Source organism: Nerophis ophidion, linkage group LG27, assembly GCF_033978795.1.
Source record: "Nerophis ophidion isolate RoL-2023_Sa linkage group LG27, RoL_Noph_v1.0, whole genome shotgun sequence".
NCBI lineage: Eukaryota > Metazoa > Chordata > Actinopteri > Syngnathiformes > Syngnathidae > Nerophis > Nerophis ophidion.
Window position 1 is genome coordinate 308,643 of NC_084637.1, and position 24,577 is coordinate 333,219.

Below are 24,577 nucleotides of genomic sequence, written 5' to 3' on the forward strand. Positions count from 1 at the left end.
ATGAACTACCTCATGAAACATTAATCAATAATACACACACGCTTGATGCTTGTGAATGTTATGATGCAGTTCATGAGAGAGAGAGAGAGAGAGAAACAGAGAGAGAGAGAGAGAGAGAGAGAGAGAGAGAGAGAGACAGGGGAGCGAGAGAGAGAGAGAGAGACAGGGGAGCGAGAGAGAGAGAAAGACAGGAGGGAGAGAGACAGGGGAGACAGAGAGAGAGAGTGACACAGAGAGAGGGAGAGACAGAGAAAGAGATGGAGAAGTAGAGAGACAGACAGAGAGGGAGAGACAGTGAGAGATGGAGAAATAGAGAGAGAGGGTGGGAGACAGACAGAGAGAGAGAGACAGATAGATAGATAGAGAGAGAGATGGCGAAGTAGAGAGAGAGGGGGAGCGAGGGAGAGTGACAGAGAGAGAGGGAGGGAGAGAGGTAGAGAGACAGAGAGAGGAGAGACAGAGCGAGCAAGAGATGGAGCAGTAGAGAGAGGGGGAGAGAGACAGAGAGAGATGGAGAAGTAGATAGAGAGGGAGAGAGAGAGAGAGAGTGGAGAGAGTGAGAGAGGGAGGGAGAGAGAGGTAAAGAGAGAGAGAGAGGTATAGAGAGCGAGGCTGCAGTAGACCAGGTTTATGACTTCAGTCTGCAGACGTCGTGCGTCGACATTCAGCACCTTCAAGCTTGCTAGTCGATGTTCTACTGCCTTATTGAAAATATTTATTTTGTTGCCACTTGGCTTGAAGTTTCTCTGACAAAGGAGACCGTGGGCGTGAAGATGTCCCTGAAGGAGGTGAAGCTATGGAACATGTCCCTGCAGGAGGTCCAGCCGTGCAACATCAGCCTGACACTGAGCAGCAAGAATATGAGCTGCACAAGCCAAGCAATAGTTCCTAAAGCCGCCAACAGAGCCAAAGGTAAGTCTCCCCTCTTCTCATCAAGCATTCTCCTCACTCCTTCCATTCATCCTCCATCACTCTTAATGCTCTTCATAGTAAAATTGCACAAAAATTGCAAGTTGACATTTTGTTATGGTTTTTTGATGTCATGCCTGATTTCAAATGCCATCAGCAGGCCAGGTGTGATATCACTTTTGGAGTAATAGCAACCTTAACATATGAACATCTTTATGTTCCCCTTCACATTTGCAGCAAACATCTTTTGCTACACTGAATAAATGATTCATGCTGTGTGCTGCATCACATTTGCCGTATGGCAACAGAAACATTATGGTCTGCATCACATGTGCCGTATGGAAACAGAAACATAAATGATTTGCAGAAAATAACCCATTTCTGTAGTGATAGATGAATGTCAGTTACATTGAAGTTGAATGTTTATTCAAATTATAATATACCATCTCCAATGGGAAATAAATACATATTTTTGGAAACCACTTCTACTAATGTATACAGACAAAGACTGTTTACTCCAAAGATACTCATGAAAGGCCTACGGAAATGAGATTTTCTTAATTAAACGGGGATAGCAGGTCCATTCTATGTGTCATACTTGATCATTTCGCGATATTGCCATATTTTTGCTGAAAGGATTTAGTAGAGAACATGCACGATAAAGTTCGCAACTTTTGGTCTCTAATAAAAAAGCCTTGCCTTTACCGGAAGTAGCAGACGATGTACGCGTGACGTCACCGTTTGTGGAGCTCCTCACATCCTCACATTGTTTATAATGTGAGCCACCAGCAGGAAGAGCAATTCGGACCGAGAAAGCGACAATTTCCCCATTAATTTGAGCGAGGATGAAAGATTTGTGGATATTGACAGTGAAGGACTAGAAAAAAAATAAAAATAAAATGAAAAGCGACGGCTCCAGGTGGCGGCAGTGTGAGCATTTCAGATGTAATCAGACACATTTACTAGGATAATTCTGGAAGATCCCTTACCTGCTTATTGTTTTAATAGTGTTTTAGTGAGATTTTAAAGTCATACCTCAAAGTCGGAGGGCTGCGGTGAACACGCCAGTGTCTCTGAGAGAAGCCGAGGATCCAAGCTCACAGCTGCCTTTTTTGACAGCTACTGGAAGAGGAATAATCCACTGATGTCTCCGGTAAGATATATATCACAATTTTCCCATCCAAAAACATGCTGGTTGACGTAGAGAAACATGTTCGCTTGACCGCTCTGTGTAAAAGATTCACAACAAACAAAGAAACACCGGCTGTGTCTCGGTGCTAAAGGCAGCTGCAATACACCGCTTTCCACCTACAGCATTGTTCTTTATAGTCTCCATTATTAATTGAACAAATTGCAAAAGATTCAGCAACACAGATGTCCAAAATACTGTGTAATTATGCGATGAAGAGAGACGACTTTTAGCCGTAAGTGGTGCTGAGCTAATATGTCCCCTCCAACCAATAATGTGACAAACACACATCATCATACGCGTCATCATTCCGCAATGTTTTCAACAAGAAACTCCGCATGTAATTTAAAATTGCAATTTAGTGAACTAAAGCGGCCGTATTGGCATGTGTTGCAATGTTAAGAGTTCATCATTTAACATGCGCCAGGTATATGATTTGTGTCTGCCTTCAATTAGAGCTGGGTGAAACTTGATCCCCAATGGTTACTTTAACCACCTGGTCAACATTGTGACATCACGTGTGACCCTCCCCCTGCCGTCAATCAAAACGACGGAGAGGTTTATTATTTTGCTCCCAATGTGTGTAAACCAGGGGTCTTGTTCCACAGCCACACAGATCACACTAATGGTGGCGATACAAACATCTTCAACACTTCCACCAACACGCGCCACACTCCGTGAAACCACATTAAACAATGACAAACCCACACTTCAGGAGAACATACGCCCTGCAAAACACCACAAAGGCCACACAACACCCACCCACAATGCAATGCATCCACAACTCCTGGCTACACCGTCCATACACCCGCTTGGCATTGTCGATTTGAGGCCTAGCAGGCGCATGTTCCCCAAAACTTTTCCATCCATCCATTTTCTACCGCTTGTCCCTTTCGGGGTCGCTGGGGGTGGTAGAGTCTATCTCAGCTGCATTCGGGCGGAAGGTGATGTACACGCTGGACAAGTCGCTACCTCATCGCAGGGCCAACACAGATAGACAACATTGACACTCACATTCTCACACTCGGGCCAATTTAGTGTTGCCAATCAACTTATCCCCAGGTGCATGTCTTTGGAGGTGGGAGGGGCCTATCCCCAGGTGCATGTCTTTGGAGGTGGGAGGGGCCTATCCCCAGGTGCATGTCTTTGGAGGTGGGAGGGGCCTATCCCCAGGTGCATGTCTTTGGAGGTGGGAGGAAGGCGAAGTACTCGGAGGGAACCCACGCAGTCACGGGGAGAACATGCAAACTCCACACAGAAAGATCCCGAGCCCGGGTTTGAACTCAGGAAGTTCATATTGTGAGGCACATTCACTACCCCCTGTACCATCGTGCTGAAAAAACTTTGTCTCCCACAACTCGGAATTCTTCTCATCTTCATCAAAGCATAATCTGTTCCTTTGGCCTCCAACTTCCCTCCTGGGCTCATAACCTGTTGGTTCCATCCATCCATTTTCTACTGCTTATTCCATTTGGCGTTGCGGGGGGCGGTTGTGCCTATCTCAGCTACAATCGGGCGGAAGGCGGGGTACATCCTGGACAAGTCGCCACCTCATCACAGGGCCAACACAGATAGACGGACAACATTCACACTCACATTCACACACTAGGGACCATTTAGTGTTGCCAATCAACCTATGCCCAGGTGCATGTCTTTGGAGGTGGGAGGGGCCTATCCCCAGTTGCATGTCTTTGGAGGTGGGAGGGGCCTATCCCCAGGTGCATGTCTTTGGAGGTGGGAGGGGCCTATCCCCAGGTGCATGTCTTTGGAGGTGAGAGAGGCCTATCCCCAGGTGCATGTCTTTGGTGGTGGGAGGGGCCTATCCCCAGTTGCATGTCTTTGGAGGTGGGAGGGGCCTATCCCCAGGTGCATGTCTTTGGAGGTGGGAGGGGCCTATCCCCAGGTGCATGTCTTTGGAGGTGAGAGAGGCCTATCCCCAGGTGCATGTCTTTGGAGGTGGGAGGAAGCCGCAGTACCCGGAGGGAACCCACGCATTCACGGGGAGAACATGCAAACTCCACACAGAAAGATCCCAAGCCCGGGATTGGACCCTGACTACTCAGGACCTTCGTATTGTGAGGCAGAAGCACTAACCCCTCTTCCACCGTGAAGCCCTAACCTGTTGGTTGTGTCATTTAAATAGAGTAGGTTAACCGTGTAATGATATATTCTGGGGGGAATAATATAAAGAAAACTTTACCGGAACTCGAACAGAGGCATAATATAAAAAACACACTCCTTTCAGTGTAAGAGCATACAGATTCCAATACCATAAAAGAGAAAGGAATAAATGATTGCCATGTTAAGGGTACACATCCCTCACCTCCCAGGAGATGATCAAGGGTGATGGGTCAAATGCAGAGAATAATTTTGCCACACCTAGTGTGTTTGTGACAATCATTGGTACTTGAACTTTAACTTAACATACTGATCCAAGTCTTCCTCCACATATACACCACCATCTGATGTATTCTTCCACGGCCCGTGTATTGTGTAAATAATATGATACTTAGTGTAGTGTGGTCATGATGTTTACACAAATGAAGAACATTTACATGAGCATTGCGGCCCTGAACGCTTTCAGTCTATGTGTTTAAAGGATTTGTAGTAATTTTAGCTTCTGCTTGCCTGCTTACCTTTAAAAATCTAGAGATAGATAGAGCTCATGCACTGCGCATTGTTTATTCTCCCATTTCCCAGTTAGCAGCCTTTTGGTCTTTGAATACACTCAAAATAGAAACGATGAACTCAATTATATCAATATATATTGACTTTTTAAATCATTAAATGCAGCTGAGCTTGTAAGATCTGAAAGGTCCATGTAATGTAGGTTCAATGTATTTCTCCCAAGAGAAGAACTAATTGAGTTGGATAAGTTGTCTCAGCAGCAGCACTGATGTCAAGGAAGTCATTTGCCACAACTTTAATGCAAACCTACTGCAGGGATAAGAAGAAGGCACATATGGTTATTGTACAAAGCACAAGCTGTGCTGAGTATTAAACTATACTAAATAAAGCAGCACAGTGGACAGGGGTTAGAGCATGTGCCTCACAATACAAAGGTACTGTGTTTGATCCCCGGGCTTGGGGTCGTTCTATGCCCCTCCCACCTCCAAAGACATGCACCTGGGGATAGGCCCCTCCCAGCTCCAAAGACATGCACCTGGGGATAGGCCCCTCCGACCTCCAAAGACATGGACCTGGGGATAGGTTGATTGGCAACATTAAATGGTCCCTAGTGTGTGAACGTTGTCTATCTGTGTTGGCCCTGTGATGAGGTGGTGACTTGTCCAGCGTGTACACTGCCTTCTGCCCGAATGCAGCGGAAATAGACTCAAGCACCCTCCGTGACACCAAAAGGGACAAGCGGTATAAAATGGATGGATGGAAAAATACTAAATAAATGTCAATAAACGTCCGCATACAACGCAGCCAATGGAAGCTCCACTGTTCCACCCATGCAATCCGATAAATAACCATTCAAAAAGCGACAACAATACTGAATTTACCTTTCATGACTTGACAATTAAGTGATATTGTTATTCATCGGCAGTCACTCGAACGAGGATGATGATCCTCCTGGTAGGGGTGTATCCCTTTATGGAGGATGCCTGTGCATGACTTAGTTTAAGGTGGGGAGACTGGTGCACAGACAGTCACCACACCATCCTAGACAGAATTGGGTCAGGGTCCAGTGGCATGGAGTCCAAGACAACTGGGGAACCTTTTCTGCTGCAGCCTTTTTAACGCCATCACAGCTCTTGTGGTAGTTCTTATATCTACTGTCTTCTGCCTGCTCCGCCGTTGAAGTCTTAACCGTATCCTTGGCTAGGTGGCAGTCAGGTACTAGGCCTTTGCCAAGGGCCACCTGGGGTAACAGTAGTAAAGGGCTTAACCTCCTAGTGCCCCACGACCCCATAGAGGACCTTCCACTACCGGATGCACTTTAACGTCATGCCCAGGACACATATTGTCATGCCCAGGACACAATATTGTTATCATAAGCGCTAACAAAGACACACTATTCATAGCCACTGCCGTGTCTCCCTATGTTTACACCATGGAGTGGTCCGCTGTTTCCTCGCTTCCCTGGTGCCTGTAAGCTTATTCTAGATCATAAATCATGCATCTCACCTTGACTTGAGACATCTGTGTAGGTAATCTGACAAGTTAGGACACTTCGACTTGGAACTGGTGAGAACGACACAAAAAGCCCTTGTTTCCCCCCCATTTCTATGCGAGGATTATGAGACATTCTTCACCTAAATAGGAATACATGAACATCCTAGCAGTCTGCATATCCTAATGAAAGCTTCCATTGTACAGGAAGTGATGTTTTATTTTGTTTGTTGACTCTCACAAACTCTGCAGTGAGCAGAAATCATTGATTGTAAAAAAAAATAGATTAGATTAGATAGTACTTTATTTATTCCGTCAGGAGAGTTCCTTCAGGAAAATTACAATTTTCAGCACAATCCCATTCAAGATCAGACAAACATTACAGGGAGACAGAACAGGATCGCTGATGGGTCTGCCGGCTTCCAGCGTCCCTTACAAAGAAGATGACATACAGGTAAACGGATAGAAGATTAAAAAAAAATAAGCAAAAGTGATGCGTTTTTTAAATGAATGTGCCACGTATGCTTAAAATGATCACAATAGGTAAGTTTTAAATGTTAGGGGCTCTATAGGCAGGATTGACCAGCTCCCATAGGGTCTATTGTAAGCGGACTTTTGATCGCATTAGTTTAATATTTACAATGCATTTTTAAAAATCCATCCATCGTCATATCTTTCATACTGATGGTGAATGATAGGCAAAATAAATAAAAAAAAGTGCAGTTGCCCTTTAACAATGTGTACTTTTATGCAGGTGTACTTTCCAATTGTTACCTCAATTGGCTTCATACTGTCAGACGCTAACTCTTTGTGGGACACTTTGGATGTTGAAGCGCTGTCCCTTTTATGCTTTGCTGGAAGTCCTCTCCCATTTTCAGCAATTATTTTGCCTGGATTGTTTTCTTCCCCCCGGTCACCGCCCACTGCTTTGCTCCAGACTTTGGGATATCTGACTGACCGCCACCCTGAATCAGGGTGCTCAGTCCAGACTTTAGGACATCTGCGTGACAGCCATCCTGAATCAGGGTGCTCAGTCCAGACTTTGGGACATCTGCGTGACAGCAGTCCTGAATCAGGGTACACAGTCCAGACTTTGGGACATCTGCGTGACAGCCATCCTGAATCAGGGTGCTCAGTCCAGACTTTGGGACATCTGCCTGACCGCCATCCTGAATCAGGGTGCTGAGTCCAGACTTTGGGACATCTGCATGACCGCCATCCTGAATCAGGGTGCTCAGTCCAGACTTTGGGACATCTGCATGACAGCCATCCTGAATCAGGGTGCTCAGTCCAGACTTTGGGACATCTGCATGATCGCCATCCTGAATCAGGGTGCTCAGTCCAGACTTTGGGACATCTGCATGACCGCCATCCTGAATCAGGGTGCTCAGTCCAGACTTTGGGACATCTGCATGACAGCCATCCTGAATCAGGGTGCTCAGTCCAGACTTTGGGACATCTGCCTGACCGCCATCCTGAATCAGGGTTCTCAGTCCAGACTTTGGGACATCTGCGTGACAGCCATCCTGAATCAGGGTGCTCAGTCCAGACTTTGGGACATCTGCCTGACCGCCATCCTGAATCAGGGTTCTCAGTCCAGACTTTGGGACATCTGCCTGACCGCCATCCTGAATCAGGGTTCTCAGTCCAGACTTTGGGACATCTGCCTGACCGCCATCCTGAATCAGGGTGTTCAGTCCAGACTTTGGGACATCTGCCTGACCGCCATCCTGAATCAGGGTGCTCAGTCCAGACTTTGGGACATCTGCATGACCGCCATCCTGAATCAGGGTGCTCAGTCCAGACTTTGGGACATCTGCATGACCGCCATCCTGAATCAGGGTGCTCAGTCCAGACTTTGGGACATCTGCATGACCGCCATCCTGAATCAGGGTTCTCAGTCCAGACTTTGGGACATCTGCCTGACCGCCATCCTGAATCAGGGTGTTCAGTCCAGACTTTGGGACATCTGCCTGACCGCCATCCTGAATCAGGGTGCTCAGTCAGTGCAGTGCTCAGCCTTTCTCGACCTCGTCCTGTCACATGCTTTCACTCTCAAACTGAATGATGCTGTGCTTCTGTGTCCATGCTTTCCTGCAATCCATGATGCTTAAGGAATCAACCTTTGTGGAACTAACCTCTTGTTCAACAAGGTTTTATATACACCAAGTCATGTAAGAGGCACATTCATAATAAGAAGTCATATGTAAGTATTTTCATCATTTTAAGCATTTATTTCACAGACGCATCACAACGCCCGCTTGTTTCTTCAACTGATTACGACATACTCAAGACATCATGAGAGACAAACATAAATGAATATCATTTATTGGACAACGTGGGATGCCAACTGTTAGTATTTACTGTTTTCTCCTTTAGATGAAGAATGGCTCACAATCCTTTTACAATCTTTTTCACTATTTTGGGGTAGGGTTAGGGTTAAGGTTAACCCCCAACCTTTACCCTAACACTTTTACTATCAAGGTGAGCGATATGCACCATTTATGGGTTAGGTTTGGGGTTATGGTTAACCACCAACCCTTACCCTAACACTTTTACTATCAAGGTGAGAGACATGATTTTAAATCTACAATACATTTTTGCGGGCTCCCAGGCAAGAAAGGAGCTCACCAGCTAAAGATGTCAATATAGGACGTTGTCTCTCTCAATGTGCCGCTAAATGTAAGTCCTTAATGTTAGCACTTATAAAACCAATATTGCTAATACCTTGTTCATATTTAGGTCACAACATGTAAATAAAGTTTTGTTGGTACTTTTTGGATTTTTATGTATTGGGATTTTCGGTTGAAACAGAAGCATTACTCCCTTTGGCTCCATTGTAAGTTTATTTGCCAGTTAGAATGTGTGATTTAAAAAAAAAGGACGTGTGTTCCTCCCTCTCACAAGGATTGTAAATTGTAGTCAAAATTCTACAAAAAAAAGGCAGTTCCATTTTAAGGCTACTGTATTATTGCTGTATTGTCGACATACAGAATACTTGGTAAAAACTTTGTTATGTGCAAAATGAGGTGACAGGAATGTTAAGGTTAAACACACTTACTGTAGTGGAACACAAAAATAATGCTCAAATGTTGAAATCATATTTTTTACGACAAATTGGTATTTTTACGCGCATGTAGTATGTCAAGTAACACGCAAATATCAAAAATACTTACATAATACATTCGGTTGAGTGTCTTTAAACTATTCATGTAAACATCCACTGTAACAACAGGGGGAAAAAACTGATGTTTTGTTAAGTGTATTTTAACTTCCTGATAACCAGTGTCTTCTGCCATGGACATTTTTGTATTAGTTTGGAAAATGCTGATTCTCTGCACGTTCACTGAACAATATAAGTATCTCACAAATTCATGTCTGGCTTCTTGCTTTTACATTAACCACATTTCCAGTGAATAATTACACAAGTTACTTCTCATATTATGCCTTTTCTGTTTTAGACGTCACAAAGTGCAGTTTCAGCAAACTTTTTTTTGTATGCCTGTGTTTCAAAATGAGTACCACCAAAATGAAATAATTGCCAGTCTGCTCCTTTATTAGACTGACGAGAGACTCCAGCATGTTTTCCGCTTCATCCTTTTTGTCTTCATTGTAAAGCCAAAATGCATCCACACTTCTGATGTAAATGTCGCAGTCGTTGTCCGTACAGGAGATGTACTTTAGTACTCAATAGCAGCAGGAAAAACCACACTGCCAAGTTCTTGTTCAATGTCGTGACATTGGCACGGTCATTCTGAAATGGCAATAACGCACTAATTACAACTTCGTTATATACCTAATATTGAGCTTAACTAAATGGGAAATGTTTTATTTCAATATCCATTTTAAAGTTAAACAAATACTTTTGAAAGCAATGTGCTGTTTAGCCATTTTTTCTATGTCTTTCCCTTTCAAACTGGAAAATATTGTCATAAAGACACTTCAATCTATTGATTTTGTGACTTTGTACTCATATTTTCCTGTTAAGCAAAAAAGTTTCCTCTGTCTCTTTTCCCCAGGACATTTGTTATGAGTGTTTAGTAGGAGATGGATGTCACACACATGCTTTAACCTAAACACTATAAGAATAAATATACATTTTTCACAGTAGAGATTCCTGTTCTAATTTCATTTTGCCATTGTATTATTTGTCTTTGTCTGTCCTCACTGTGTCATATACTTTCTATAAACAGTGCATTCTGTCCTCACTGTGTCATATACTTTCTCTAAATACTGCATTCCGTCCTCTGTGTCATATACTTTCTCTAAATACTGCATTATGTCCTCACTGTGTCATATACTTTCTCTAAATACTGCATTATGTCCTCACTGTGTCATATACTTTCTATAAATACTGCATTATGTCCTCACTGTGTCATATACTTTCTATAAATACTGCATTCTGTCCTCACTGTGTCATATACTTTCTATAAATACTGCATTCTGTCCTCACTGTGTCATATACTTTCTATAAACACTGCATTCTGTCCTCACTGTGTCATAAACTTTCTATAAATACTGCATTCTGTCCTCACTCTGTCATATATTTCCTATAAATACTGCATTCTGTCCTCACTCTGTCATATACTTCCTATAAATACTGCATTCTGTCCTCACTGTGTCATATACTTTCTATAAACACTGCATTCTGTCCTCACTGTGTCATAAACTTTCTATAAATACTGCATTCTGTCCTCACTCTGTCATATACTTTCTATAAATACTGCATTCTGTCCTCACTGTGTCATAAACTTTCTATAAATACGGCATTCTGTCCTCACTGTGTCATATACTTTCTATAAATACTGCATTCTGTCCTCACTGTGTCATAAACTTTCTATAAATACTGCATTCTGTCCTCACTCTGTCATATACTTTCTATAAATACTGCATTCTGTCCTCACTGTGTCATATACTTTCTATAAATACTGCATTCTGTCCTCACTGTGTCATAAACTTTCTATAAATACGGCATTCTGTCCTCACTGTGTCATATACTTCCTATAAATACTGCATTCTGTCCTCACTGTGTCATATACTTTCTATAAATACTGCATTCTGTCCTCACTGTGTCATAAACTTTCTATAAATACTGCATTCTGTCCTCACTCTGTCATATACTTTCTATAAATACTGCATTCTGTCCTCACTGTGTCATATACTTTCTATAAATACTGCATTCTGTCCTCACTGTGTCATAAACTTTCTATAAATACGGCATTCTGTCCTCACTGTGTCATATACTTCCTATAAATACTGCATTCTGTCCTCACTGTGTCATATACTTTCTATAAATACTGCATTCTGATGCAGATGCTGTCAATCACATGTTTGACCATGTTCTCTCCCTAGAGATGGAATCAGTGCGTATTCTGCTCTACACGCTCATCTTCATCATCAGCGTATTTGGAAACCTCCTCATCATCACTGTCCTGATTCTCAACAAGCGTATGAGAACGGTCACCAACTCTTTCCTGCTCTCGCTTGCCCTGAGTGACCTGATGATGGCCATCTTCTGTATGCCCTTCACCCTCATCCCCAATATACTGGAGGATTTCATCTTTGGTGCCGCCATGTGCAAGATAGTCACCTACTTTATGGGTGAGAAAACTTTGTTTACAAGTTGGCTTGAACTAAACTGAGTGTTTTTTCATGTATTTCTTACACCGACATTAGCATCAGGAAAGAGCATATTAATCACGAAGAATTCTGTTTATTGTGTGAAACTTACTTCTGATTAATCTCGTGTTGAAACCGTTGGAATGTCAGTATTGTAGTTGTTGATTCACTTTAAAATTCCAACAATTTTTAGAGGGATGCACGTTTGACTGCATGTGTGTCCTCCATCCATCCATCCATTTCCTACTGCTTGTCCATTTCCGGTTCGCGGGGGGTGTTAGCGCCTAGCCCTAACCCTAACCCAACCATCACAGGGCCAATACAGATAGACAACATTCACACACTAGGGACCATTTAGTGTTGGCAATCAACCTATGCCCAGGTGCATGTCTCTGGAAGTGGGAAGGGCCTATCGCCAGGTGCATGTCTTTGGAGGTGCGAGGAAGCTGGAGTACCCGGAGGGAACCCACGCAGTCACGGGGAAGACATGCAAACTCCACACAGAAAGATCCTGAGCCCGGGATTGAACTCACAACCTTTGTATTGTGAGGCACATGCACTAACCCCTGTTCCACCATGCTGCCCCGCATGTGTGTCCTATGTAAAATTATTTGCAGCTTCATTTTATTTTGAAATAAGAAAACTTTTTTTTTTCTTAATTTTGCTTTTAGTGCAGTACTACTCGGTTATATTCTGTTATGCCCCTCAGGAAGAAGAAAATATTTTGCGCTCCGCCATGACTATAATAGTATATAATTATATACAATATAATTGGTTATAACTGTACCTTTACATAACATTGTAAGAGTATTAGCATTAAAGGAAAGAGCACCCCAGCATCTCACCGTGATTACAGTGAAGCCAAGTGCTGCATTTGTCATACTTTAGTATGGAGGAAAAAAAGCATGTTCCCCAAGGTCACAGGTGACCCCCCCGGGTCACCCCCCCCCCCCCCCCCCCCGGAGGGCCCGACCTACTAGTTGAGAAGGACCGTTGTAGTCAGTCCAAATAATGTGTTTGTCACACACCCAGACATACAACACACTGTAAAGGTGGTAAGTGCCACAGTTTAGAGGTCGCTGGTAAGGATTAAGACGCCATACTCCTTATGTTGTGCTTTGTCATATCTCAAGTATCATGAAGAACATTTGGGACACACACACACACATAAAGGGTGACCGGTGCAATGGACGTCGAGAGGGATATTGGCAAAAAAGCCATTATCGGACAACTCTGGAAGTGTTTGGCTGGAACCCAAGATGCGAGACCGAGTTTTGACTTGTTAATAAAATAAATACTTATTTACAAGCCCAGGATTTGCAAAAGTACAACAAAAACGGGCAAAAGGTTCGTGCAGTCAAAAAGGTAATGTAAGAAGAAAAAGCGAAGCAAAATGCCTGAAGAGATCGTGCAAAAGTGAAAAGAGAAAATGTGGCAGCCAGGAGCTGACCCATAAACCAAATTTAAAAAACAACAAAACGCAAGTTCAAAATACAACAGTTTCATTATTAAACATACCTAACCCTAACCCAGTATGGGTGAAAATTTGCAAATGAGTTAAATATTAAGAAAAGAAAGGGCAAAAATCTGATGGTGTTGCTATTGCTGGCAAAGCAAATCCCCAAAGAGCAGACTTACCTGCTGTGTAACTTCAATGCAAGGCTTGTTGCAGACCTCATGTCTTGATCATTGCACCACCAACTGACCTCAAACACATCTCCAAACCCGCAGCTCTCTCTCCCATTTACGCCTCAGAGTTTGTTACGCGCTTAAAGTTAAAGGCATTTAACGCCCAGTTAAGTGGGGGGAAAGTGCATAAGTCGTGACTAACGGCAGTTTCATTATTAATAAGGATTTTTCCTTTTTTTGGACTGTGTAAAAATAGTGGAACATGGAAGTTTCCTAACACTTGTACATGTCATTGAAATCCATAAAAAACGTAACACTTTAAATTTGAAAAGGCTTGCCAATCCCGGGCTCGGGATCTCTCTGTGTGGAGTTTGCATGTTCTCCCCGTGAATGCGTGGGTTCTACTCCGGCTTCCTCCCACCTGGGGATAGGTTCCTCCCACCTCCAAAGACATGCACCTGAAGATAGGTTGATTGGCAACACTAAATAGTCCCTCGTGTGTGAATGTGAGTGTGAATGTTGTCTATCTGTGTTGGCCCTATGATGAAGTGGTGACTTGTCCAGGGTGTACCCCGCCTTCCACCCAAATGCAGCTGAGATAGGCTCCAGCACCCCCGTGTCCCTGAAAGGGTCAAGCGGTAGAAAACGGATGGATTAATACAGTATTTCTGGTTTAGTTTTGGATGGGATGCGGCAATGCATGCTTGTTGTGTGTACGTGTGTTGCCATAGTGATGTGGTGTGTGTATGCTCAGGCGACAGCATTTTTGTTCCTGGCTAGAGGTAAAACTGTATATAAAACTTTGTTTCACTTATTATTATAACCACACGGATGTGTGTTGTGTTGTGTGACAAGAGTTATTTTTAGCACAAATGTTTGTGAAGGTGTGAGGCGACAGGATGAGCTCGCCAGCTCCGTGTGTGTTTTTATGTGCTCGTGCTTGCGAGGGGGAGCTGATGGGAGAATACTTCCCATTCAAGAGCAGATTGTGACATGCTGTCAAAAATGCAGACAAAAATATCTAAAGAGTTGGAAAAAAAGGAACCAGCAGAACAAAAGCGACTGCCTTTGTCTTCCCGCACCTACCCCAACAGTGCTGGGATGGTACAACATCCAGAGTATATTTTGCAGCAAACCAATGTGGTCCAATAGCTGGTTTGAAGCCATTGCAGCTCTAACTAGCTCCCATACCAGAAGAAAAACTACAAAAAATCCCAACCAACAGGACTTGACATATATCTTCACATGCGAACATTGTGAAGATCCTGCATGATAGGGAGCAACAACCCTCCCCCAAACCTCCTTTCCACCCTTGGCTTCTGCTTCTTTGGAGACCGTGGGTAAACAGCTCCTGCCGTCAGCGAGAGTCTGGAATCTGCTTTCTAAGGGGGGCTAGTATTGGCATCTGTGCAGCTGGGGATCTACAGATCCCTCCAGCAAGGCTACCACCCCCAGCACTTACTCCAGCAAGGAGGCCGCCACCCGCCTCTTCATGAGAGTAGGCACCTTTAGCGCCACTTCCAGTCTTGCCTCCATTGGGCCCGACGCCCCTTTCAGCTTTGCTTCTAGTGGGTTCCATGCCATCTACAGCTCCGTCTTTGGTGGGTCTGATTGAGACGCAGCATCCTGCTCTGCATCCTGGTCTGCATTCTGCTCAGCTTCCAGCTCACCTGCTGCAGAAGCGCCCGCCTGGCATCTCGCCCTTCTCGTCTGCTGCAGAAACACCAGTCTTGCCTGCATTCCTCCTCATCTGCCGCAAAGATGGTTGTTTAATGGACGCCCTCTGAGCCATCGGCAGTGTGGACCTTGACAGCTGCTGGTTACGCATTCCCACTCATGTCCACCTCCTTGTTAGCCACAGTGGTGGTCGTTCCGTGGACGCTCGCCTCGCCAGCTGCAGTGGCATTTGACTCTTCCCCGCTGACGACAAAGATACATATCCAGGCAATCCACACACTGGATTGCCTGGATATGTTTGATCCCTCCACCCTCCTGTAACTTTGGACTTACTCTGTTTTTATTTTGATACGTATGGGATCCTTACCCAAAAGGGGAACTGCACTTGTTTATTTTATTTTGCCTATCATTCACAATACTTATGTAAGAGAAGAACACATTTTTTTCTTTCTTTTCTCTCTGGCACTCAGCGAGGGTGGACGCTACCCTTTCCTCTTCCTTATCTCTCCTGCTTGCTTCTTTGTTTTGTCTTGTCTTAACTTTCTTGTTGTCTCTTTTTGTACTGCTCTCCAAATCCAAACATTGGAACTATTAACTAGCCTCAACAAAATTGACAAGATCTTGGGTTTGGGGGAACCTGCTGTCATGACGAAGCGGTTGTTGCTGGACACACGACAGACTCTTGGGAGAAGAAGGAGGAGTGCTGCGTGCCTGGCGACCCTTTTCTGTCGAGGACGTGAAGATGTCCACCTATTCGGAATTAGGACAACAGGACATCTGCTGATTGGAGTAAGTGTTGCTCTGGTTTGTCCACAAATTGGAAGTTGCTGGCAGTCTTCAAAGTACCCCAAAGCTGCCACAAATGATTGGAGGATGCGGGAAGAACTGTGGATTACATCGGACTGTCTACCCCGCAGGTTTGAGGACCAGTCATAGACAATTTTAGAGAGAAAAGCAAATTTTATTTTCACTTGCATAAAAAATCATTTTAACTTGGATTGTTTCTCTGGCTTCGAGACTCTCCCAAAGGACAGCGCAGCGAAGACACAACAAACTTCCTTTTTGTCTCTCATGGACACACACCTGTTGTTATTGACTTTGGACTAGCGACTGCAATACATCAAGGCCGCGGAACAGATACACACTACGGGCTTACACACACACACACACACACACACATCCAAGAAAATTTACGCCACACATACACACCCCATCCACCCCCAACCCAACGCCCTCAACACAAATCCCATAGGGGTGATGAATGGATGGTCAGCGCCTGAGAGCTGCGGCCTACCACCATGACCTTGAACTACCTTCCCTCTGTTGCTAGATATCTCGAGATGCATGTTGTAATATGTATATGTGCTTTGCTATGGAGGTTTTATCCCACTCCAGACTGGGCCCCCTTAGGAGCCCAGTCTGGATTGTAGTTTTTTACTCATCCTTCCCCAGCGTTTACCTTTTTCCCATCTTTTACGGGGCGTCTTATGGCGACCCGTCAGCATTCTTGTTCTGTAACCCTGTACACTGTTTGTTTGTCTAATCTTCAACAGGTTTGTGCTGAAAACAAAGTTTCATTGTACTTGTGCAATGGCAATAAAGACCTATCTTATCCTCCTATCCACTTGGACATGGCCCAACACTGTGTCATAGTAAATAATATGATCAAAAGTCCGCTTCCTTTAAAGAGAGGGTACAGTAACGCCCTGCTTGACAGTTAAGTTTTGAGTTTTTGCGTTTCCTATGTATGGTGTTTTAGTTCATGTGAAGCACTCTTAGTTTGGTTGTACTTCCTGTTTTGTGTGTGTTAGCCTACAGTAGCTTTACTACCGCCTCTGAGCGCTGCTCCACACACCTGTTTCATATGAACAATCAAGACTATTTTGGTTAAGCCGTGGCTATTTTCCTTGTCGGTACATTGTCTACTGATGGATGCTGTTGAGCGCTGTTCGCTTGTTTGAGGCTTCCAAGTATGTTAGTTTCCACTTAGTCCTCGTTTTTTTGTGCATTCCCAAAGGGAGCTGGGCTTTAGAAAGCCAGAATGCCTATAGTGGCGGAAGCTTCCTTCTATGCACTGAAATTCGCGAGTGTCCTGGAAAAATTCTGAGGGTTGGCAAGTATGGTGCCTGTACTGTACTTGTGTCCATTAAAATACTATGCTAAATGCACAGCTAAGATTTTTTAAAAAAGTGTGTTGCTTCACTGGTGCCGACTCAAATATTAGACAATGATAAATGTTGCATGTGTATTGGAGTTAAAGCTACACCACTGTGTGTATTTGGTTTGAGCTCATAGAAAACTGTCAAATACTTTATATTCATTCAAATGAATAATTATTGATCAGGAATACTGTGATGAGATGGTGACTTGTCCAGGGTGTACACCGCCTTCTGCCCGATTGTAGCTGATATAGGCACAAGCGCCCCCCGCGAACCCAAAGGGAATAAGCGGTAGAAAATGGATGGATGGATGATTAGGAATAAAGAGAGAGACATCGGCTTCATATAGATTTAATTTAATGAATAAGATTCACTGGAGTAATAGCTAACAGGATAAAACAGTAATTAAAACAATGCTTAAAAAGACGGTCACAGTAATTTAAGGTCAATAGGGTAATTTTGTCTTAGAGTCAAAGGTATAGTATAGAAAATAATATGCTTTTATTGTCAAGGAAATTGCGAAATTGAAATAGTGTTTTTGAGTCAATTTATAAGGAGAATGTGTGTGGGGAAATAATATAACAAAATAATAATAATAATAAATAAAAAAAATGTAATATTTGTGTGGTGTTATTGTATAGTAACAATATTGGTTTTCAGTAATGTGGTATTGTTTTGCAGTACAATCGTATTGTGTTCTTAACACAAGAAAGAGGTAATACGTACATAACGAGGACGATTGACTCTGCTCCTGTCAAACTAAATCTTCCTGTTCTGCAGTATTGTAAAAATAAATATGTTCCATGGGAAATTATTTGGCCCATCATTCTCTGCAGTGTAATATATTTTGACTCGCCAAAATATATTAAACTGCAGAAGGTAATAGACCAAGCATCACCAACCACCACATTTCCCAAAAGCTGAAAGCTGAATCCCAAAATGTGAGCGACACAACAGAGAGCCTCTCATGGACGATGCAGCAGACTGAGGTGGTTTGTCCTGGACAGTGAGGAGCATCACAGACACAACAAGAGGACACTCTTCAAGATGGCAGAGGACCTGTTTGATGGGATTAAGAGAAGCGAGGAAAGGACAACAGTTTTACCAAGACATTGTCACATCTATCCTGAGAGGAAGCAAAGGAGTTTGGGAAACAGGAGAAACCCTTCTGGAAAGAGTCCTCCCACCACCAGCAAGAACTGCAGATTCTCCAACCAAAATCACAAACTCTGCAAGAAGAGGTGACATGAAAGATGGAGCTTAAAATACAAAAGCAAAAGCAGTGAAGTTGTCACGTTGTGTAAATGGTAAATACAAACAAAATGCAGATCTTTTTCAACTTATATTCAATTGAAAAGACTGCAAAGACAAGAAATGTAACGTTCAAATTGGTAAACTTAATTTATGCAACTATTAGCTCATTTGGAGTTTGATGCCTGCAACATGTTTCAAAAAAGCTGGCACAAGTGGCAAAAAGAGTGGGAAAGTTGAGGAATGCTCATCAAGGACTTATTTGGAACATCCCACAGGTGTGCAGGCTAATTGGGAACAGGTGGGTGCCATGATTGGCTATAAAAGCAGCTTCCATGAAATGCTCACTCGTTCACAAACAAGGACGGGGCGAGGGTCACCACTTTGTCAACAAATGCCTGAGTAAATTGTGTAAGAACAACATTTCTCAACCAGCGACTGCAAGGAATTTGGGGATTTCACCATCTACACTCCATAATACGCTCTCGGCGTTTATTTGTCTTTACAACATAATACACAGGATGGTTTTGTCATGACATGCTTACGTCTCCTCCTCTCAACGGGAAATGACGCGGAGACAAAAACTCCACTCTTGCTATTTTCTGTGTTGGCCCTGCGATGAGGTGGCAACTTGTCCAGGGTGTACTCCGCCTTCCGCCCGATTGTAGCTGAGAGAGGCACCAGCGCTCTGCGACCCCAAAAATGGGATTAAGCGGTAGAAAATGGATGGATGGATGGATGTTCCTGACTTCAGATTGTGGTCTCAGCTACAGAGGAATTTTAGCACGTCTTCGAACTGCTGTTGGTCAGTGAGAGCCACAGATTTGCTGAAAAGAACAAACTAGAAGCATCAGTGAGACTAGCGACTAAAGCAGTTGCCTAGCAACCCAAAGCCACGCGAAGATCAATCTGCAGGAGTTTGGGAGTGTTTTTAGACCACAGAGAGTGATCTCCTTTGACAACTCCAATTGAGCTCTGATCAGCGCAAGGTACCAAACTGTTGAAATGTACAAGTTAAAAGTGTTGGCAAGTGTTTTTACTTTGTTTAAAGCGTTGAAAACTGCCATATACAGTAAATCAGGTACTGTGTCATCAATGGCAACTAGCTAGCCTTGCAGATTAGCCTTTAATGATTTTGTAGACTCGAAATAGATCAGGATGAATATATTTCAAATATGGGAAGCCAACCTTTGACCCAGCACACTACTTTTTGCACTCAAATGAGACAATGACTTTTTTTCACATATATGGAACAGTTATGGAAAACTTTGAAATGATTTCAGTAATGACAAGTGTCTCTCTACTTCCCTGACCATCAATTAGATTTGCCCTTTTACTTGCTACATAAACACTCTCTGCGATTGTTTGGCTGCACAACAATGTGATCTTGGCCTGGGCTTTTGTAAAAACAAAAGTAATTAAATACATATTTAATAACATTTATGTAAATATTTATTTTTCATTTAAATCTTTCAGTTATAGAATATTGTGTCATAAAAGTTGAGATGAATAAGTGTTGCTGTCAATGTTAAATAATAGGGATCTTTGAATCAAGTTAGGAACGTGTAACACAAACTGGGTCACGGCGCAGAGTCGAACACACGTTTCTTCGGCAGCTGGAGCTGCTGGCACCTCCGCTGACAGCGCACTCAGACATGCCCCTGCTCGCACTGAGTGCAGCACGCTCACGCAGTGATGAGTCTGCAGACAATCAGTAATCAACACACCTGGTGTGGATGAGAGGGAGCGGCATGAAGACCAGCGTATCCGAGGAACCTTTGCCAGAACGTCACTAACCTTCCAGTAAGCATCACGTCTGGCATTCCCTTCTCCCGTGATTTACTCGCCCTTGTTTTGCCCTCTCTCTTTCTCCGTGTTTCCCTGGTTCATGTACATTGTGTCTTCCACAGCTACTCCCCTGTCTTCCATGATCGTGACGTGTCACTTGACACCCACCCGGATTCCTGAGTGCCCTCCTTGATCCACGACCACCCTGCTCGGACCCAGACCACGTTGCCTCACTCCTGCCCACGACCTCTTGCCTGTCCACAAACTTCACATTGCCCCTCGTGATTCGACGAAATATACAACCAACACTCACAGACAACAACCCCTGGTAACATTTACATTAATAATATTGCACATAGTCTACACTCATTCACTTAGAGTAGCATACACACTCCACATATTCATCAAAGGTTTAAATAAGCCCTGTGAAACCGCAGTTCTGCCCTGGTTGTCGCCTCCTTCCCTTCTCTGTACATAACAGTACGTTCTGGCCACAAAATGTCGGAACAAGGCGACAACGGCAAGCCCCAGTCCCGGACATCCAGAATTTCCGACCTGGCTATCCTTGGCTCCGTCGTGAGCGAACATCAGGTTTGTTTTTCTGCCTTTGAGGACAACCTAGAGAAAGCCTTTACTCGTCTATATTCCAGGCTGGACATCATATGCCCTTGGGCCAGTCCAGGACCTGTGGTACCTCCGCATGCTTCTCAAGTCCGGGGACCTGAACACAGTATTCTGGAACAAGAGCCCAGGATTGCCAGTCCTAGACCCTTTGATGGGACTTTAAACTATGTAGAGGGTTTTTGTTTTTTTGCCTTGCTTTCCAGTCCAGCTCTCAAGTGGGCTACTGCCGGAGTCGACAGGACCGTGGGGCTCAACTCCCACTATTCTGAGTTCCGTGCTAAATTTCGGCCCTTTTTTGATCACCCCAAGGATGGGGGGTACGAGGCCGGACGTCTGCACTCCATCTCACAGGTCTCACGCTCCGTGGCAGCCTACACCCTAGAATTCCGGACCTTGGCGGCGGACAGCGGTTGGGATGACCGGGCGCTCCAAAGCGCATTCCATCGCGGCCATTCTGAGGAGATTAAGGACGGTCTGCCGAGAGACAGACCTAATTCCTGCAAGGACCTCATCGAACTGGCCCTCCAATTCGACATAAGACTTTGTGAATGGACAGCAGAGCGAGACCAGAGAGCTGGCTCTAGGAACCAAACTCTGCCTACCTTCGAGGCAGAAGTGGAAACATACCGTTCCCCTGCTACCACAAAAGGCAACCCCAGAGCCCATGCAGTTGGAAAGGACACGTTTTCCCATAAAGGAAAGGGAGAGGAGGTACAGGCAGCGCCTCTGCCTCTACTGCGGTCTTGCCGGACATATCCGGTATAATTGCCCTGCGAAGCCAAAAGATCAGGCTCACCAGCAGAGGGGATCCTGGTGAGCCATACTTTATTCCCCCATAAAGAAGAAAAGCCCAATATATTGCTACCCGCTACTCTGGCCTGGGACAAGAGAAGCATTCATGTGTAGGCATTCATGGACTCTGGAGCTGACGAAAGTCTTTTGGACTACGTGTTCGCCCGGCAGATGGGCATTCCCCTGATCTCCCTGGACAAGACGCTGTCTGCACAGTCCCTAGATGGACGACCATTGGGCCCCATCAAGTACCGTACGGAGCCCCTTTCCATGACCATTTCTGGTAACCACAAGGAGACATTCAGTTTATGGGTGATGGAAGCTCTAGTATCCCCACTTGTTGTAGGAAGATCTTAGCTTCATCACCACAACCCCCATATCTCTTGGGCTTCCAGCAGAATTCTGGCTTGGAACACACCCTGCATGGCCGACTATCTTGGGTCAGCATCTCCTCCGGTCCACCACTCCACTACCACGACTCCCCAGGCCAATCTATCCTTGGTTCCTGCTTGCTACCATGACTTAGCCGAGGTCTTCAGCAAGGTACGTGCTCTGGGACTACCCTCATATAGACCCTACTACTGTGCCATTGAGCTACTCCCTTAACGCTACCCAGCCGTCGATCCTCCTTTACAAATTGTCTCTTCCAGAGAAAGAGGCTATGAAGAATGACCTCACTGAGAGCCTTGCCTCGGACATCATTACCCCGTCCAAGTGTCCACTGGTGGCGGGATTCTTTTTTGTGGCCAAGAAGGATGGGTCCCTCCGCCCCTGCATTGATTACAGTCACCTAAACAACACCACCATTAAGAATAAGTCCCCTCTTCCACTACTCAACTCTTCTTTTGAGTCCTTGGCACCTGCAACCATATTCACCAAACTGGATCTCCGTATTTAGTTTAAGACATTAAACTTGTCAGCTGGGACAGGTGTAATATTGTCAGCTGGGACAGGTGTAATCCAGTCAGCTGGGAAAGGTGTAATACAGTCAGCTGGGACAGGTATAATACAGTCAGCTGGGACAGGTGCAATATTGTCAGCTGGGACAGTTGTAATATTGTCAACTGGGACAGGTATAATACAGTCAGCTGGGACAGTTGTAATATTGTCAACTGGGACAGGTATAATACAGTCAGCTGGAAAAGTTGTAATATTGTCAACTGGGACAGGTGTAATACGGTCAGCTGGGACAGGTATAATACAGTCAGCTGGGACAGGTGTAATATTGTCAGTTGGGACAGTTGTAATATTGTCAACTGGGACAGGTGTAATACGGTCAGCTGGGACAGGTATAATACAGTCAGCTGGGACAGGTGTAATATTGTCAGTTGGGACAGTTGTAATATTGTCAACTGGGACAGGTGTAATATTGTCAGTTGGGACAGTTGTAATATTGTCAACTGGGACAGGTGTAATATTGTCAGCTGGGACAGGTGTAATACGGTCAGCTGGGATGGGTGTAATAATGTATGCTGGGACAGGTGTAATAGAGTCAGCTGGGACAGGTGTAATATTGTCAGCTGGGACAGGGGTAATACGGTCAGGAGGGACAGGTGTAATACGGTCAGCTGGGACAGGTGTAATATGGTCAGCTGGGAAAGGTGTGATACTGTCAGCTGGGACAGTAGGGTGCGTGACTTAGTTTAACGTGGGGAGACTGGTGCACAGACAGTCTTCAGCCATCGCAGCCATACGCGGTCACTCAAACGAGTATGACGATTTTCCTGGTAGGGGTGTATCCCTTTATGGAGGATGCCTGTGAGTGACCTTGTTTAACGTGGGGAGACTGGTGCACAGACAGTCACCACACCATCCTTGACAGAATCGGGTCAGGATCCAGTGGCATTGGAGTCCAAGACCACTAGGAACCCTTTTCTGCTGCAGCCTTCTCCCGCCATCGCAGCCGTTGTGCTAGTTCTTACATCTACCGTCTTCCGCCTGCTCCGCCGTTGAGGTCTTCACCGTATCCCTGGCTAGGGGGCAGTCAGGTACTAGGCCTTTGCCAAGGACCACCTGGGGTAACAGCAGTAAAGGGTTTAACCTCCTAGTGCCCCAAGACCCGATAGAGGGAGCCTCCACTGCCGGGTGCACTTTAACGACATGCCCAGGTGTAATACGGTCAGCTGGGACAGGTGTAATCATCGGCGCTCACTTGAACGAGTGTGAGGATCTTCCTCGTAGGGGTGTATTCCTTTATGGAGGATGCCTGTGCGTGACTTTGTTGAACATGGGGAGACTGGTGCACAGACAGTCACCACACCATCCTAGACATGACTTAGTTCAAGGTGGGGAGACTGGTGCACAGACAGTCACCACACCATCCTAGACATGACTTAGTTCAAGGTGGGGAGACTGGTGCACAGACAGTCACCACACCATCCTAGACATGACTTAGTTCAAGGTGGGGAGACTGGTGCACAGACAGTCACCACACCATCCTAGACATGACTTAGTTCAAGGTGGGGAGACTGGTGCACAGACAGTCACCACACCATCCTAGACATGACTTAGTTCAAGGTGGGGAGACTGGTGCACAGACAGTCACCACACCATCCTAGACATGACTTAGTTCAAGGTGGGGAGACTGGTGCACAGACAGTCACCACACCATCCTGGACATGACTTAGTTCAAGGTGGGGAGACTGGTGCACAGACAGTCACCACACCATCCTGGACATGACTTAGTTCAAGGTGGGGAGACTGGTGCACAGACAGTCACCACACCATCCTAGACATGACTTAGTTCAAGGTGGGGAGACTGGTGCACAGACAGTCACCACACCATCCTAGACATGACTTAGTTCAAGGTGGGGAGACTGGT

The 24,577-nt window shown here is 44.8% G+C and overlaps 1 protein-coding gene across 2 annotated transcripts in view; it reads left to right on the forward strand.

The window, feature by feature from the left end:
• The first annotated feature begins 215 nt into the window (after positions 1 to 215).
• The window catches only part of LOC133544261 (cholecystokinin receptor-like), a 44,406-nt gene continuing 20,044 nt past the window's right edge, over positions 216 to 24,577 (forward strand). Inside the window, exons 1-2 of one of the 2 annotated variants that reach the window (XM_061889421.1) lie at positions 217 to 912; positions 11,570 to 11,818. In XM_061889421.1, coding sequence (XP_061745405.1) covers positions 690 to 912; positions 11,570 to 11,818 — 472 coding nt within the window. In that variant the 5' untranslated portion in view covers positions 217 to 689. Of the gene's footprint in view, positions 913 to 11,569; positions 11,819 to 24,577 lie in introns of both variants that reach the window. The other variant, XM_061889422.1, reaches the window with a different exon arrangement.